At 41.4% G+C, this 18488-nt stretch overlaps 2 protein-coding genes across 17 annotated transcripts in view; one reads left to right on the plus strand and one right to left on the minus strand.

The window, feature by feature from the left end:
• The window catches only part of MED23 (mediator complex subunit 23), a 39473-nt gene extending 32314 nt beyond the window's left edge, over positions 1-7159 (minus strand). For 2 of the 10 annotated variants that reach the window (XM_008508184.2, XM_008508183.2), the window contains exons 1-7: positions 6836-7159; positions 6441-6472; positions 6194-6281; positions 3961-4085; positions 2745-2856; positions 1027-1125; positions 83-184 (exon numbers count right to left, since the gene is read on the minus strand). In XM_008508184.2, the coding sequence (XP_008506406.1) occupies positions 83-184; positions 1027-1125; positions 2745-2856; positions 3961-4085; positions 6194-6281; positions 6441-6472; positions 6836-6883 (606 nt within the window). In that variant the 5' untranslated portion in view covers positions 6884-7159. Of the gene's footprint in view, positions 1-82; positions 185-1026; positions 1126-2744; positions 2857-3960; positions 4086-5996; positions 6282-6440; positions 6473-6835 lie in introns of those variants that run through there. The other 8 variants (XM_070557145.1, XM_070557143.1, XM_070557141.1 and 5 more) reach the window with 6 other exon arrangements.
• A 4-nt stretch (positions 7160-7163) lies between these two features.
• Positions 7164-18488, plus strand: part of ENPP3 (ectonucleotide pyrophosphatase/phosphodiesterase 3) — an 88042-nt gene continuing 76717 nt past the window's right edge. For 2 of the 7 annotated variants that reach the window (XM_070557156.1, XM_070557162.1), the window contains exons 1-2: positions 7175-7428; positions 17625-17864. The gene's annotated coding sequence lies outside the window, so the exon portion shown is untranslated. Of the gene's footprint in view, positions 7429-17624; positions 17865-18488 lie in introns of all 7 variants that reach the window. The other 5 variants (XM_070557159.1, XM_070557160.1, XM_070557157.1 and 2 more) reach the window with 4 other exon arrangements.

Below are 18488 nucleotides of genomic sequence, written 5' to 3' on the forward strand. Positions count from 1 at the left end.
AAAATAAATACAGAAAAAATAAGATTAATTATTATTTTTGATAAAAATTTCTATTAAAACTTTTGGAAAATTTCAAATTTACCCAATGTGGAAGTTTTCCCTCAGGATACAGTTTCCTGATCTCTGTGACTGCAAAATAGGCTGGTAATAAACAGGCATTTCTTTCCAAGATATATGCTATAACCTAAGAAAAACAAAAGGACAGTGTTGTTATTCTTGGCTAGTCCCACAAATAAGCCCTTTAAATGCAAGAATGGCAACAACAACAAAGATAGTAAAAGCAGAGATATTATTTCACGGATTTATTGGGCTAAAACTGTAACATAAAGGAATTCACTTATATGTGAAGAATCTCTGAAAGTAAAGATTAATAAACAATGAATTGTTGATGGTTACTAAATAACATCGTAAATGCTTTAAACAGTGGTTGAGTCCAATAGGAGAGTAATGCACCAAAGTAACATCTTGCAATATTAGTTACACAGCACAAAGATATTTTAAGTGGTCCATAAGCTGATGTCTTGTAACGGTTGAAAGTACTTTAATATTTATATTGTTGTTTTTATAATTAAAAAACAAAGTAAAACTTGAAATATAATCAAGGTAAAATAGAATCTCTAAAACTAAAAGTGATTTTTGTAGAAGTAAACAAAAGGAATATTTCACAAACTACTATAAGCTTTAAAAGCACAAAACTATATAAAACTAGATATTTTTCTTTCTTTCCTTTTTGGTGAGGAAGACTGGCCCTGAGCTAACGTCTGTTGCCAATCTTCCTCTTTTCGCTTGAGGAAGGTCGTCCCTGAGTTAATATCTGTGCCGGTCTTCTTCTGTTTTACTTTGGTATGTGGGACACCACCAGAGCATGGCTTGACGAGTGATGTGTAGGTCTGTGCCCCAGATTCGAAGCTGTGAACCCCAGGCCACTGAATTGGAGTGTACGAACCCAACCACCACACCACTGGCCAGCACCAAAACTAGACATTTTTTGGGTTATGATCAATGAATTAGAGACATCTAAATTACCTCTCTTGCTGCTAGAAGCTGCTGTACAACCGCGGAGCTCACTGTATTGGGAATCGTCAAGATTTTCTCCAAAATCACTTTTAAGAGATCTCGAACACCCTGATAATAAGAAAAAAGTCATAGGTTAAAACTCAGTAACGTCCCCTGTGCTAATTAAAACATCTAAAGGTTTCAAGATTATACACTCAGAAAAAACTGTTAGCTTCAAGGTCACACCTTTCATCTCCCTGAATCAGAGCTCACATTCAACTCCTTAACGTCAACCTAAGAGAAGAGTCATGTTCCAAAATAGAACTCTGAAGAATATCTTGCAATATGAAGAAACGTCACTTAGAAGTGAAAATTAAACCTTCCATACTCTGCTAAACTTTTTGACCCTCATAATACTGGAAGAGTTTCTATTGTTACAACGGTCAAAAAAGGTTAACTTGTGTATATAGACAGAAATACGCTTGAATGGAACTTGAAAATACTCTGAAAACATGGGCCATAATATTACACTTCCTGGCAGGTGACCCTTTCTGCCCACCCCCTTTGGCATTCTAACTTTACTCGCTTCTCATCCATCACACACCTTACTCCCTCAAACTTATCCAACAAGGCTATTACGTTAACTGGTCATTTCCTCATTCCTATTACCTGTTGTGTTATTTCAGAGCAGAATCTGATATATAGAGAAGAAATTTCATTCAACATGCATGTCTTGAGTATAAACTATATGATCAATCTTGTAAAAAAGAGACAAAACATACACATGACAGAAATTAGAAGCAATTATAAAGCACCAAACAAGGAAGAAGGTAAAAACTGCAATATTAATCTGCTAAGGAAACTGAAGTATAAGAGAAAATAATCAGAGATTCTTGGAATTAATTTTGTATTAAATAATGATCTAAATCAATAATGATCAGCTGTCATTTTAGACTTAAGGAAAAACAGACAAAAAGCAAAGGGGGAGGATTTGGCAATTCTTTCCGAAGGCACACTAGCAAAAGTGGCTAGAATGGAGTAGAATGGCTTCTGCAACTATGGAGAGCCTGAGCTGTGTTACGACACACAGTGGAGAGTGAGTCCTGTTGGTCTCGGTCAAGAACAGAGTGCTGAAGACACGAGCTAAGGAAGAACACATGTCCAAGGGCAGTCGAGGCAGAGGTGCAGCAGGACTTGCTCCCTTCATCAGCTGAGGCCTACATACCTTCTCCTTCCACACAGCACTGCTCTGTGCTCTTTCATCTGAAAGGGGCCCGACATGATAAGACCTCTGACATGAAGGACCCCGAGTCTGCTTGGTGACTTCCCTACTCATCATGAAAATACATTACCCACTTGCATTATATTTTTTCTGAGGAAGATTCGCCCTGAGCTAACAGCTGTTGCCAGTCTTCCTCTACTTTACGTGTGGGTCACTGCCACAGCATGATTGATGAGTGGTGTAGGTCCATGCCCAGGATCTGAACCCGAGAATCAGGGGTGCCAAAGTGGAGCACACCAAACTTAACCACTCGGTCATGGGGCTGACCCCTCACTTGCATTTTTAAGAATGTTAGGAGGGGGCAGAGAAGCTGTGGGGAACATTGAGCAATTTTAAATCCCATTAGGAAATACAACAAAAAATAGATAGCTTCCACTTCATTTCTTCCATTTGAAATTAAGATATATACCCTGAAAAATTAATCAACGCCTGAAAGTGATTACTTCTTATAATTAGGAAAAAGTACCTTGTAATCCACTCCTCCAATTATTTTCCGAACCAGTTTAAATGTTAAGGCCCAAAGCTGTGTTCTTTCCCATTCAAGAGTGTCAGAGTTTATCAGGGATTCACAAACCATCCTGGAAAATAGGAATACCCATTCCAGTTACAAGACAGAATTTTGCAATTTCTCTAATAACCAAGGTCTGCATACTCCAGACACTGTATTTGTCATAGTAAGCATTTTTGATAAAGGTACATTATTACTCAAGAACACTTTAAAAAAATTACATACAGTATTTTACATTTTTTACTTGTATGAAAGATTAAACACAGAGTAGAACTAAATGATATTAATTATGTTATACTTTTACTAGAAAGAAATCTAAAAAGCTATTGGTTGAATGTTTACCATCTATCAGTTTGTGGCAGATTGTATTTTTCCAAGATAGCCGCAACCAGATTTTTGATCCCACACACTTTTGAAATGTGACATTGATACTCTTCCCATGAAGAGGGGGGAGAAAGTCTACATTCGTTCGCCTTAAATTTGGGCAGGCCTAAGACTGGCAGAAGGGACACTGTATGACTTGCACGTGTGGGTTCCAGCTGAGGTCCCAGATGACAACCAGGTATTAACCACCAGACATATGAACAGGAGAGCCTTAGTCATGACTCCTGCCCTAGCCACCATCTGATAGCAATCATGAGACACCAAGAAAAAACTGCCTACTGAGCCTACCCAACTACCATAACCATGAGTGTTAATCACAAAATGATTACTACTGTTTTAAGCCACGGAGTGTCGAGGTAATTCATCACGCAGGAAAACATAACTGGAAAAAGTTCATCAAAGTGAGTCATCTTAGCTTCTCACAGCCTGCCTGGATTTGAGCCTTTAAGTATTCAATTCTAAGAATACTGCATCCTAGAAATCTAAAACCTGAGGTATTATGGAGGATTACTTGTTGGGCCTACTTTCCTTCTTCATTCCCTTATCCTTCTACAACCACCTTGATCAATTTCCAAATATTAATAAAAAGAAAACTCTTTGAGAACTGATCGGTGGTTGCCAGGGGAAAGGGGGGTGGGGGGAGGGCACTAGGGGTGAAGTGGTGTACCTACAACAAGACTAATAATGATGTACAACTGTAATTTCACAAGGATGTTAACTTCCATAACCTTAATTAAAAAAAAAAAAAAAGAAAACTCTTTGGATTGCTCATACCCACAAGTAAACATACCTGGGTGGAAGGAGGCCAGTCTCAACTGCCATTGCTAAGCAGTCATAAAGAAAAGAAATTCTTTTGGGACTATGCTGGCCATGAATGAATTTAACAATCCACTGGATACATTGTTCATGAGATTCCTGGAAAGTTAGAAAACCATTATATTTTAGGTCTAAAGTTATATTCTGTAGCTAACAAACAGCTAAGACTACACCTGAGAGTACATCAAGACTATGAATAAGATACTCCACTATAAATATTTGTGGATGAAAACAAGTAAAAAAAATGAAAAAATTCAGGTTTAGTATTTCAGTCATATTAAGCTTTAAATCTTATAATTATATAGATTAAACTCCCACTATTTTTATCACATGGGACCTCCAAAAAGAATAAGATTTTAACATATTCATGGTCGATAGATAACTTTAATAAAGATTGCATAAAGCATTGTAAGCAGTGTTCCTAAGGGCAGAAATAAATATTCCTGTCACTGGGGGGAAAAACTCATTATGAGTTAGTACATTGGCCTCATGAGAATTTAGTGTGAATCTAACCCCTAAGAGCCCAATTATGGACCCAATGACATATCAAATTTCTAGAACTGCACAACTAAATATAATACCAAACTATAGTGACCATATCAAAGTCTGTCGTCTAGGACACCCTCAAGAAGATTCCCTATGTCCTGCCCCTCTGCACTTCCACTGTCCTTCATACACACTTCTACTGCTGAATGTATAATGCTGACTTATAAATGTCTATTTTTTTCCTGGCTCACCTCTTAGAATATAAACTTCTTGAAGAGAAGAGCCATACCTTACCTCACATTTAATGTTTAATAAAATAACTCATGTTTAATGAATTATTAAAAAATTAAAATATGTTGTAAAGATATTCAACATCACTCACAGAAATGCAAAATATAAACCATACTGAGATAAAATTTCTCATGTTTTAGAAACTTTAGAAAAGTTCATTAACACCCTACTGTGAGACTATAGAGAACAGATACCCTTACACACTGCTGGGGGAGTATAAATTAGTATGACCCTTTTGAAAAGCTATTACACAAATTCTATAAAAATTACAAGTAGACATAGCCTCCGATCCAGCAATACCACTTCCAGGAATTTATTGTGTCCCATGTATATTATTAGTATTGTTTAAACTGGAGAAGGTAAGACGCAACCTAAACGTCAGTCAGTAGGTCCTGGTTAAATAAAGGAAGGTGCAGCCATATAAGAAAGCCTGCTATAAGAAAGCAAGAAACGGAGGAAGGCAGAAGTAACTCTTAAGGGATCGATGTAGAATTACTTTCAGAATTTAATACTAAGAGTAAAAAAGCAAGGTGCCAATGAACAGTGTCCACACTATGGGAACATTCCATAAAAAGGATTCTATATGCATAAAATACTTTTCAAAGGAAATAAACGGGGGATACTGGCTTCAGACAGGGAAAAAACAGGTGATTAAACTAAGAGAAATGAAAGGCAGACTTCACTGGGTCCACCTTTTAGCACCTTTTCCATTTTGAACCATATGAATATATTACCTATTAGAAAATAATGAAAACAAATGTAAAAAAATGAATGTACTGCCTCTATGTGATCCATGTCTGTGATCCATGCCAGTGGCTCAGCTGCCAACCGTCCTCATTTTCCTACCCATAACGCCCCCTGAGGAGATAATGCACTAGAGGAACATCAGCTCTTTAAAGACCACACATTTTGTCTTTTTCGTGGATATGTTTTCTGGTGACTGTTCTTTGCTACTAAGTTTTACTGCTCTATCCTCATCGTTATTATATTTTTGCATCCTTATTACAGAACCTTTATATCCTTATTGTGGCATCTATGTATCTTCCCTATGGCATCTTTATTATAGCATCTTTGTAGCAATGCTGTGTCAGTTCCTTTATTGAGTAAATGAATGAAATTTTTATCCTTCAGAATCCCTAACACAGCTGTCTTCAAGTGCACCAAAAAAATCAGAATCGGATCAAAACGACCTTACATAATCTAACATGAGGGAGATTTTAAAGAACATCTTACACTGCTTTGTCATCAACTTGACTTCTCAATACAGATTCTCCACTGGGAGAACACAAATGGAAACCAGAATAGACAAATAAAAGGTGATGACATTTATTTCTCCGCTTCCAGAAATATCTTAATAGCAACATCAAAGCAAACCTAAAAAAAAGGAGTCAAAAATTATCAGCTGAATGTATTGAAAACGCAGTGCTCACCTGAGAAAGACCACCCCAAAACTGTCTGAAGGCCCCCAAACAGCTAATTAGTTTTGTTTTTTCATCTTCAGGGGTGTCCATAAACATGCTAAAAAAACAGAAATCACATGATTTACCACTAGTCTTAAAAGAGGTAATTCCACATAACCAGAACAGTGGATCCTATAAACCTCCAAAATCAACCCAAGAAAATCCTACAAAGATATGCTCACGTAAAAACACGAAAATCTGCCATGCATATACTCACCCAGGGAAAGCCTCTTCTATAATTTCCGTTTTCTGTAAAAAAAGAAAAGTAAATGATGTGAATTACCAAAAAAAAAAAAAAGAAGAAGAAGAAAAAGAAGGCAGGGGGGTCCAGGAACAAAACATTACAATATAACACAGGGCGCGTCCCTCTCAGCAGCAGCACGCAGACACCACCACCACCTGCCCGGCCTGTCTCCGAGGGCGCTGGGGATGCAGCGGGGCCCTTGCATCTGTCCGCAAGGAGAACGGCTGACCCCTGCGCGCACACCGTGTCTTACAAAGGGGCGGTGGGGCGAGGCGGCCGGGCCTGCTACTCGCACCGCTCCCCGGTCTCCCCGTTCGTTCCCCCTCGGTGGCCCCGCCGTCGCCCCCGCTCCCCGGCCGTCCACTCACCACCACCTCCTCAAAAATGCTCTGTAGTTGCGTCTCCATCTGGACCATCGCCCCCGCCTTCCTCGGACGCCGGCGCGGCCCCGACCAGGAACAGGGGCCGAGGGGCGGAGACGCCGCGGGAAACACCCGCGCTCCTCGGCGCTCGGCCGAGCGTCCCTCCCAGGGCCCGGCCAACCACCGCAGCCCGCACGGAAGCCCGGAAGCGCCGGGTGCGCGCCGATTCCGAAACCCGCAGAAACCGGAGAGCCAGCCAGAGGGTTCCGCCTCGGGAGAAGGGCGGCCCGCGGGCCAGACGACAGCGCCCCCACGTGGAGCCTCGAGCCTACGTCCCCCCGAGGCGTCGTCGGCTGCAGGCCGCCACCTGCGGGCTGGAGCGGGAGCTGCGTCCTGCTCGGGCTACTGCTTTTGCATGTGGAGAAGGAATAAAGCTTGAAGCCCCGGGGCTGCCGCCTTGGGGGAACGCTCCTGCCGGAACCCGGGGTCAACCGGAAGTCTGTGAACTGCGACCCCGGGAGGGAGCTCCCTCAGCGGCCTGGGGCCAGGAGTTGAAATCACACTTTTCCTCGTGACAGGACCCTGTTTTCTCAGCAATGGTAATGTCAGAGTGTTGCAGGCTTTCAAGGAAGGTGGAGAAAAGACGAATGAACGCATCATGATTGATTTTTACTTAGAACAATCCGAAAATAATACCTACCGTTTTCAGTTATAGTCATCTAAAAGTAGCCATATTGATCACTTACTGAATAACTTAGGCTCTTTGGTGGGGTGGGGGCGGAGACGGGTGGCAGAGGAGAGGTCTGACCCACTGGTGTGGTCACAGCAGGAGCCAGGTGCGTGAGTGGTGGGTCCCCTCCGCTTCATTCTTTTGAGCCTCGCTTTGACATCTTCGTGGCAGCTGGCCCGCCTTCTTCAAGCTGATTTAGGCGTCTCTTCTGTATCCTCATATAACACCTTTGTGCCTAAGTAGCGGAGTACTTCCTTTACGGAGTGTTTAGTCACCGTTGGCTCAGTGCTAGGCGCGGATGTTGGCGATTTAGTGACCTGTGTTGCAGTTATGGGTGTTGCTGAAGGTCCAAGCTGGAAGGACACCAGAGCCAGAATTGTTGAAATCCAAGTCCCCTAACGATCTCCTGTTCTTTTTTGTGCGCTAACCAGATGCTCTTATTGCAGATCGTCTTTACTCAGATGCACTTCTGAGACAGTTTTCACTAACTCTCTGGACGATTTCCATACAGTGGCGCTGGAGACTGGTCTAGAAATGGATGGCCAGTTTTTATTCAATGAATGGAGCATCAGTAAGCATAATAGAGAAATCGATTTGTATTTGTTTCTGGCCAAAATATAACCTTTTTATTATACAAGTCCTGGCCAATATTAAGATTTGCTGGCGTTTGCTGAGAACACACTGATTTGCAAGGACAGAGCCCCAGTCATTGACCTGGCAGAAACTTAGTTCCCTCCTGTATCCACATGCAACCACCATATGCCATTGTTACCACGGGATAGCTTCTAAAAGCTGAGATGCAAGGTTTCAGATTTCCTGTGGGAGAATGGCTTCAAGAGTTAGGCTTAGGGTCTTAGTTTGCTTTGGCTGCGGTAACACAGTATCCAGTCTGGGTGGCTTAAACAACAGTTGCTTTTTTTCTCAGAGTTCTGGAAGTCTGAGATCAAGGTGCTAGACATCTGAGACCACAGTTTCCCATTTTAGTCAATGAGTCATGATCCATATTATCATTATTTATTTTGATAAATGTATCGATCATATATATTTATAAGTGATAGGGGTATCAGTGGGTTGGTTTCTTTTGAGGTCTTTCTCCTTGGCTTGCACATGCTCATCTTCTCCCTTTGTCTTCACATGGTCTTTCTTTTGTGCACGTCTGTGGCTATTTTCCTCTTCTTTTTTGCTTTTGTTTTTGTTTTTTTGAGGAAGATTAGCCCTCGGCTAACATCCGCTGCCAATCCTCCTCTTTTTTTGCTGAGGAAGACTGGCCCTGAGCGAACATCCACACCCATCTTCCTCTATTTTATATATGGGATGCCTACCACAGCATGGCTTTGCCAGGCTGGCCCCTAATTTCCTCTTCTTATAAGGACACCAGTCATGTTGGATGAGAGCCCACCATAATGACCGTATTTTAGCTTAATTACTTCTTTAAAAACCCTGTCTACAAATATAGTTACATCTTCAACATATGGATTTTGGGGGGCATAAAATTTAGCCCCAAAACTCCTCCCTGTGGTCCCCAAAATTCGTGTCCTTCTAGCATGCAAAATACCTTTACCCCATCACAACAGCCCCAAATCTTAACCCATTCCAGCATCAACTTTAAGTCCCAAATCTTATCTAAATATCTTCTAAATCAGGTATAGAAGACACTTGAGGTATGAGTCATTCTGAGGCAAAATGCCTCTGCAGCTGTGAACTTGTAAAACCTGATAAGTTATCTGCTCCCAAAGCACAATGATAGGACAGGCCTCAGCCAGGTATTCTCATTCCAAAAGGGAGAAATTGAAAAGATTAAAAGGGTCACAGGTTCCAACCAAGTCTGAAATGTAACAGGGCAAATTCCAGTAGATTTTAAGGGTTGAGAATAATCCTCTTTGGCTTCATGCTCTGTCCTCCAGGCCCCCTGGGATGGTGGCAAGAGTGAGGAGGGCTTCTATGGGAGGGTACCCCTGTGGAGATTGTAGGCACCTGAGTGGGATGAGGTGGGCATCCAAGCACGGGAGGGGGTGGTGGTGAGATTGAGAGGCTGGTTCCCTACAAGGGAGTTTATCAAAGAAGCAAAAATAGTAAGTTCAATGAGAGTCAGGTTTGACACTGTGGGAGATGGGGGATACATAAACAGAAAGGGGAAAAGTAGAATGAACCCCGTAGTGCTTGGTAGGAATTGGAATTTTGATATAAACTCATGGATTTCAATAGCTAGTTTTGGAAATAAGTAGAGATGATAGGTATAATGTGCACACACACGTAAACACACATGTGCACACACTCATACATACATTATTTAGCTCTAGGAATGGAGAGGGCCTGGGAGCAGCTGCTCCAGTGATCACACCTGCAGCTCAGATCTAACTACCGCTCTCGACTTAAAGGAGTCAGCATCTTGGCAGTAATGCTTGCTCACAAGGCTGGGCCAGGGAAAGTACAAGAGAAGCATGAAGCATCTTGTTTTACCAGAAAGCTAGAAAATTCTTAAAGAATAATGGGAGCTTGAAACTGTTCCCACTGGCCGAATTAGTCACAATAGGAGCATCAAAGTGAATAATGATAATAATGGATTATAACTCATTGAGTAGAATAGGAAACCGTGGGTGCATAAAGATGTAAATAAATAGATGGGTAAATGAAAATTTTGCTGAGAAATTGTATATTTTGTACAGTTTCAATGCAATTTCACATATAATACGTATTCATAATAATGAGTATTATCATAAGGGTAACTTCACAGTGGAGAAGCTGGAAGCCACCACTTTAATCAGGTGATCAAAGTGAACAGAATAAGGAAGGGGACAAATTGAAATCATGCACTGCCTTTTAGGATGTGTAAGAAGGACACAGCATCATTACACTTATTCTCCTGCCACCGTTTTATATCCTGAATCTTCATGGGGAAAGAGAAGACAATACTGCATTGAGGGACATTCTACAAAACCAGTGTGTGATATTCAAATGTGTCAAAGTCAAGGACGTCAAGGACTAACTGAAAAACTTCCAGGATGAAGGAATTGTTCCATGACAACTAAATGCAAATGTGATTTTGAATGGAATCTTTTCACTCTAAAGGACAACTGACAAAACCTGAATGGGATCTGAGGATTAGATGGTAGAAATGTATCAGTGTTAGTTGTCTGATTTTTATAGTTATGTAGGAAAGTGCCCTTAGGTAGAGGATATGTACACACTGAAGTGCTTGGAGAAGATGGGAGACCAGGTTGGCAACTCACTCTAAAATAGTTTAGGAAAATTTGTTCTTTGTGTTGGTACCTCCAACTTTTCTATTAGTTTGTAGTTATTTAAACATAAAAACATTTACTAAAGGTGAAATCACATTTGCGAGAAATAAAAATAACGCCAGCAGTTGCCTCCATGTATTTGAATACGAAAGATAGACTCTTCCAAACCAACGCTCAGTGACAAGAAAGAGATGGTCCTGTTAATTCTGTGTGCCATAAGCAATAGTCAGTCTGTTCTGTTAAAATAGTCCCCTGAGTCCTTATCTTGGAATTGCTATAAAATGGTATAATTTCCTGAGCAGAAAATGTCAAACCAAACTACAATGTTCACTAGAATGAGAAAAGAGCAGATAAGAAGAGGACTGGTTGGAGATGGCTTTCCTCAAAAATGACTAAGCTCTCAGTGGGAAGAAAAATTACCTGGAGCAGCTAAAAGCAGATGGAGCAAAAGGGGGAATTTTGCTCACTTAAGGAAGTGTGCTAAGGGTCAAAAAAGTGCAACTCAATTGGCTCAAGGTGGAGGCTTGGTGCTGGGAACTGGAACTAAGTCAGAAGTTCAGGAGACAAGGAAAGACAAGGAGATGGAGGTGCCCAGAAAGTCCACTACAAGGTGAGAGCATCCTGGAGGTCTCTGTGGAAAAGGCTGATTATATTTAGATCATGGTTAGAGCTGGTCTCATGACAAAGAGTTGGATCAGCCTGGAGAGGGAGGCAGGGTAGACGGCACTCAGAACTGGAGGACCCTGAAAGCCAGGATGGGAAGTCTGAGTCAGCAGCTAATGAGATGATTGCTTTGGGCTTGTAAATAATGGAGTGAGCTACAAGAAAGAAAAATAAGATAAAATAAACCACTTGGTTTAGAAGAAATATTGGACTAGATCTGAGGGTCAGAGGATGTACCTGCTTCCCTAAGGAATAAGGTATCACAACTCTAATGGGAAGCTGGAAACCCTGGATGCTGAGGATGGAGATGAAGCAGCTTGGGGGCTTTGGAAGATGGGAGTAGAGGATAGGGAATAACTCAGCAGATGCCATCAGCATGTGAGCGACTTAAGGACATCATCTCTGTCTTCATGTTTTCTATTCTAAATACTAATAAAATGTCATAAATAAATAAATGAATAAATACATGAAAGGACACTGAAATTGTAAAGGAAGCTGTGGAGAGTAAGCTGGGTTCCATGTAACAAGCAGATAAGAAGTTATCCTGTGTAATCAATGAAGTGAAAATCCCGTTGGCCAAGACCATAAAAAATCCCATTGGCCAGGTATCAGAGTCCAGCGGTTTTTGAGGACTTTGCCCTAGTCCTGGGGAGTGAGCCATTGCTTGGGGATGGCATGGTGGGGGTAGGGGATGGAGGTGGGGATATGGGTCCTTGCTTCACTGGAGACCAGGAATACTGGAAGCCAGCGCTTTCTGGATTTTAGAGTGAGGAGTAAAGTGAACTAACATGAGAACTGTCTCCCCAAGGTAAGGGCTAGAGATAGGGTCTGCAGATGGACTGGAGATGACACAAAGACTGGACGACTCTGATAAGCACCTGTGTCAAGCTTGCTGAGTGACCTGAATCTATGTATGTAGTTGTAATTACAGACACACACGAACAAATGGACTCTGGTATTAAATAGCCTAGGTTCCCATCCTGACGCTTCCCACTTAACTGTGTGCCAAGCCCTTTAACCTCTTGAAGCTTCAATTTTACCAACTGCAAAACTGTCAATTCCTGTGGGAAGGAAAGGGGAATGTGCTTAAAGAATTCAGTCCATACCAGGCATAGAGGAAGCGATCTATAATCGGTAGGTCTGGTTACCTTATGCACTTTAACTCCCTCTTTGAGACAGCTGGGCCCGTCAGCAGAGTTCAGGTGATGTGGAGAACTCCAAAATAAATTGAAAAGAGGGAGAAAGTCCTTGTCTCAGGGGTAAGACCTTTGGAGGGGACATTCACACTTTGTTTGTGCGTGGGTAGGTCAAAAGGAAAGTATCCTGATAGTTCTGAGGCTGGAAGGATGTTACTGGGGAGCTGTTCTGGGAACCCCTGTAAAGGAACATCATCTAACCATGTTAGCGTTTGTGTATGTGATGGAGGGCCAGGATGGGGACAGGAGTGGTTGCACAGTAATGAGTATTGTGTGATGCTGTATCGAAAGAACTTAACTTTGACCAAAAAGAGGTGTGGTCTTTGTCCTTGACTTCTGGAAGGTAATCTCTAAACTCTTGGGATGTGATGGCTGACAGAAGTGTTTTGGTTTGCCTGGGGTCATCTTAGATAGATTAACAATGTGATTGAGGTGGAGAAGGTCATGAAGTATCAGTTCAACTTCTGGAAGGACTGAACTTTGAGATGGACAGTCTTGTGCCTCATTATGTGGGCAGTCAACCATGCCAACATAACGGAGCCCCATAAAATCTCTGGGCACCAGGCTCAAGTGAGCTTCCCTGGTTGGCAATATTTCATATATGTTGTCATGTATTGATGCTAGGAAAGTAATGCTGTCCACTACTCCATGGGGAGAGGACAACCTGAAACTCTGCATTTGAAACTTCCCTGGACTCTGTCCTATGCGCCTTTTCCCCTTGGGTGATTCTAATCTGTATCTTTTAGCTATAATAAACCATAACCACGGGTATAATATGAGTCCTTCTAGAAAATTATCAAAGCTAAGAGTTATCTTAGAAACTCCCAAACTTGGAATTGGTGTCTGTAGTGAGGCTGATCTTGGGGACTGTTCCTTCTAACTACACATGTCACAATTCCATTTTTGTTGGTGGGAGGGAGGGAAGGAAGAAGAGGGGGAAGGAGGAAGAGAAAAAAGAAAATGTCACCCACTGTCTATCTGTGATAGGTATATGTTTGCAAGCACATGGAGAAAGCATGGAAGTATTTTTGCTAGTGGAAGGCAGAATAACTCCCCCTGCCCACCACCCACCACACACAGAAAGATGTTCAAATCCTAATGCCCGGAACCTGAAAGTATGTTGGATTACATGGCAAAGGGGAATTAAAGTTGCAGACGGAATTAAGATTGCTAATCAGCTGACCTCACAATAGAAAGGTTACCCTGGATTTTGTAGGTAGGCCCAAGGTAACCAAAAGGGCCCTTACATGTGGAAGAGGGAAGTGGAAGAGGAGAGTCAGAAGGACATGTGACTAAGGAAGAATGGTCAGAAAGATGCCAGATTTCTGGCCTAGAAGATGGAGTCAAGGGGCCATTAGGCAAGGAATGTGGTTAACTTGCAGAAGCTGGAAAGGGTAATGAAACAGATTCTTCCCCTAGAGGCTCCAGAAAAGAAACAAGCCCTGCTGATAGCTTGATTTTAGTGAGATCTGTATCAGACTTGTAACCAATAGAACTGTAAAATAATAAATTTGTATTGTGTTTTGAAGCCACTGGTTTGTGATAATTTGCTACAGCAGCCACAGAAAACTAATAGAAATGCCTGAGTATCAATATTGGCTCCCTGAGAGGGATGGGAGAGATTATTTGACTTGTTATTCTTAAGTAATACTTAAAATAGAGTGGCAACTTCTTTCTTAGAAGATATTCTCTTTACTTTTGATGCAGAAGAGTCCAACATGAATGTTCTACAAATAACTCAACCTCATTAGGTCCAAAACCTAACTTGTAATCTTTCCTGAAAACTTGACTCCCCTCCTGGTGCCCCTCTCTCTGCCAGTGATGCCACTCTTTTCTTAGCCACCTGAGTTCAGAATCAGTCTCTAAGCTCAGGGGTGCTGCCTTCATATTTCTCAAACCCAACAGTTATTTTCTATTTTCACTGCCTTCATCTGGCTTGTCCCCTGTCATAGAACTGTGACAGCTATGCCCACCTGGCCTCTCTGCCTTCCTCTCTCCCCACTCCCGTCCACTCATACTTTGGCTTTTCATTTCCTCCAGACTCACATTTTAATTTCTTCAATTTAGCCTTTTCCATTTCTTTTGTCTTTCTTTTGCTACAAAATGCCTTCTTATTCCAAATTTATTATTCTTTCAATCATACCTCATAGATTTTACAGACTGAAGAATTCTAATTTTTATATTCTATTCTGCCTTATAAAAACCTCATTGTCCTGGATCATTTTATTTATATATAGGAGTTTTGACTCAAATAGTACTTTAACTCATATTAGTAGTGTTCATTGTGTTGTCCAGAATTAAAAACTTTAGTTTTCCAGTTATACATTTTGAAATCAATTCCTAATATTATTAATATAATTAGTAACTCCTTTTTGCAGTTATAATTTTTCAAAGTATTATATGTAAATATTAAAAAGATGACTAATTCTCCAAAGGTCATATTAAAAAATAACAGTTCCTGACCAAACTTCTCCCCACCTTCAACTCTCACTCCCCAGACGTAACCATTTTCAATTCTTTTTCTTAATGACATACTCTTTTTTTTTTTTTAAAGATTTTATTTTTTTCCTTTTTCTCCCCAAAGCCCCTCAGTACGTAGTTGTATATTCTTCGTTGTGGGTCCTTCTAGTTGAGGCATGTGGGACGCTGCCTCAGCGTCGTTTGATGAGCAGTGCCATGTCCGCACCCAGGATTCGAACCAACGAAACACTGGGCCGCCTGCAGCGGAGCGCGCGAACTTAACCACTCGGGCACGGGGCCAGCCCCAACATACTCTTTTTTTTAAAGACTGGCACGTGAGCTAACATCTGTTGCCAATCTTTTTTTTTTTTTTCTTCTCCCCAAAGCCCCCCAGGATGTAGTTGTATACTCTAGTTGTGCCTCTGGTTGCGCTATGTGGGACACCGCCTCAGCGTGGCCTGATGAGCGGTGCCCTGTCTGCTCCGAGGATGCAAACTGGTGAAACCCTGGGTCACCAAAGTGGAGCGTGTGAACTTCACCACTCAGCCACGGGGCTGGCCGCATGACATGCTTTATCCCACTATTTCTTGCTATTTCAGTTTTACGTATTAGGTATTGACTTCTTATTATGAAAGATGAGTATTTAGTGTTCCATTTCCTCCTTCTCCATCCTAATCATGTATCAGAATTTGTTGGTTAGATAATTATAGACTATTTACATTGTTCTGTCTCTATAGCTGTTATTTACACTTTAGCAACACAGTGCATTCTGGTTACACTTTCCTTTTCTGGGGTTTGTCTTCGGAGTTAATATTTGTCTCCTGTTTTTTTCTTTGCTTAGTTTTGAATGTGCCTATCACTACTTCATCCAGAAACCTCTGCCTGAGATATTAATCTCCTCTCTGGAAGTGTTTCGTCTTGCTCGAGGGGACATCCTTCCTGGAACCTCTGCCCTCCGCTGCCAGTCAGATTGGCTGCTCCCTGAGCCACCTCTTGGCCACTGTCCAGGGGTGGCATCCTGGTGGTTCTCTTTTGCTCTCTCCTATCTGCACCTCTCGTTGCTCGGTTTCATGTCTTCCTCTTCCTCAGTTTACTCCCTTGTTTTGGGATGGAGGAGAGCAAATCCTCCATTAACTTCCTCAGAGAGACTGTTTCTTTCCCCTCAAGTTTTCATTTTGAAAAGAAATTAAACCTTGAGAAAAATTGCAAGAATTTTACAATCAACACATATTTTAAACATTTTACCACATTTGCTATTTCCCTCTATCTCTTCCTTTCTCTCCTCTCTGTCCTTCCCTGCTCTCTGCCAATCTAATTATCTCTATGTGAACTATTTGAGAATTATTTACAGATGTCATAACTTCACCCTTAAATACTTCATCATATTCCTTCAGAAAGTCAGGCATTTAGACCTAACTTGCATAACAACAGTACACTTATCACTCTCAGGAAAGTTAACATCCATACAATACTATTGTCTACAATACATCCATACTCACATTTCCTCTATGGTCCTGATCATGTCCTTTACTTACTGCTTTTTTCTTCCACCCAGGGTCCAGTCACGGGTCTTGCACTGATTTAGTTTTTAGGTTTCTGTAGTCTCCTTTAATCAGAACAGTTCATTAACCCTTTCTTTCCCCCACTTTTCATAAAATTGACATTTGAAGATTCCAAGTGAGTTGTTTTGCAGAATGTCCATCAATTTGGATTTGTCTCATTTCTCATGATTATATGCAGGTTAAACATATTTTATTTTCTGTAGGTGTGTTATTTAGGTCATGTTGTATATAACTTTCAAAGGGTTGTTTCTTAGAAGGTTTAACTCTTCGCCTTGGAGACTGATGTAAGCTATATAGGAAACAAATACATGCAGATATACACAAATAAAGTTTGTGCATAATTTCAAGTGGCTCACAGACCTTCTCTTGAAGCCTACCCATGCAAGTCCATGAGATTTTGGCAGACTCTGCTGTAAACACAAGCAGCATGGGTGATGGGACTCACGTTCCCACTACTCAGCAATAGAGCTTGAGTTACTTTTGTTCTTCTGGTGAGGAAGAGTTGCTCTGAGCTAACACCTGTTGCCAATCTTCCTTTTTTTTGCTTGAAGATTAGCTCTGAGCTAACATCTGTGCTAATCTTCCTCTATTTTGTATGTGGGTCACCACCACAGTATAGCTTGACGAGTGCATTAGGTCCACACCTAGGATCCAAACCTGCAAGCCTGGGCTGCCAAAGTGGAGGGCACTGGAGTTAACCATTATGCCATGCAGTCAGCCCCTTGAGTTACTTTTTAAGTCCATAATGTTTCTTAGAATATTACTTCTTAAGGTACTATTGTGTGCTTTTTTTCCCCGAAGTTCATTATGTTCAAGTTATAACCCCCAGTTAGGATTCCAACCTAAGAATGTGACTGTATTTGGAAATAGAGTCTTTAAAAAGATAATTAAGTTAAAATGAGGTCATTACAGTGAACCCTAATCCAATATGACTGGTTTCCTTAGGAGAAGAGAAGATTGTGACGCAGACAGAGACACAGACGTGTATGTACAGAGATGACTATGTGATGATGCAGGAGAAGATAGCCGTCTGCAAGTCAAGGAGAGAGGCTTTTGAAAAAACCCACCCTACTGACACCTTGATGTTGGACTCCCAGCCTCCAGAACCGTGAGAAAATAAGTCTCCGTTGTTTAAGCCCCCTAGTCTGGGGTACCTTGTTCTGGCAGCCCTACAATCTAACACAGGTACCTTTCTGAATTCCCTTAGAAAAGTTTATCACTTCCTCTATTCCCCTGGTGCTTCATTCATACCACTAGTATAGCACATTCACACTACGTTATGGTTGAAAATGTCTGTTTCTTCTACCAGACTGAAGCTCTTTAGACTAGATACAGAAACTGAACATTCTTGCATCTCCTAACTCCTGGCGTAAACTCTGGGCCTTGGTGGTACTCAGTTATCATTTGTTACTCTGGATTGAATAACAGCATCCAAAGTACATTTATTTCATGGGTGAGGCTTCGTTTGATGTAATAGCTATTTCTGAAATGCTGGATGCAGAGAGAGATTTGGATCACATGCAAAGTTATATCTATAAACTTATCAGAATCTATACCAATTTGCTTCACTAGACATTTATGAGGTGGACTTAGACCTCTAAGGTTATTTCTGAAACCATTACATAAGTTATTCAGCAAGTGTTATTGAATGTCTTCTAGGTGGTGGCCATTGTGTTAGACACTGGAGGAAAATGGAAGCCTAAATTACCCAGTCCCTGCCCCCATGGAAATGACATGCCTGAGGGTTTGGGGAAATAACCCACTTCCTGCTAGAGTTCAGAGAAGTAGAATGAACCCACAGCCTGTACC

This window comes from Equus przewalskii, chromosome 9 (assembly GCF_037783145.1).
Source record: "Equus przewalskii isolate Varuska chromosome 9, EquPr2, whole genome shotgun sequence".
Classification (NCBI taxonomy): Eukaryota; Metazoa; Chordata; class Mammalia; order Perissodactyla; family Equidae; genus Equus; species Equus przewalskii.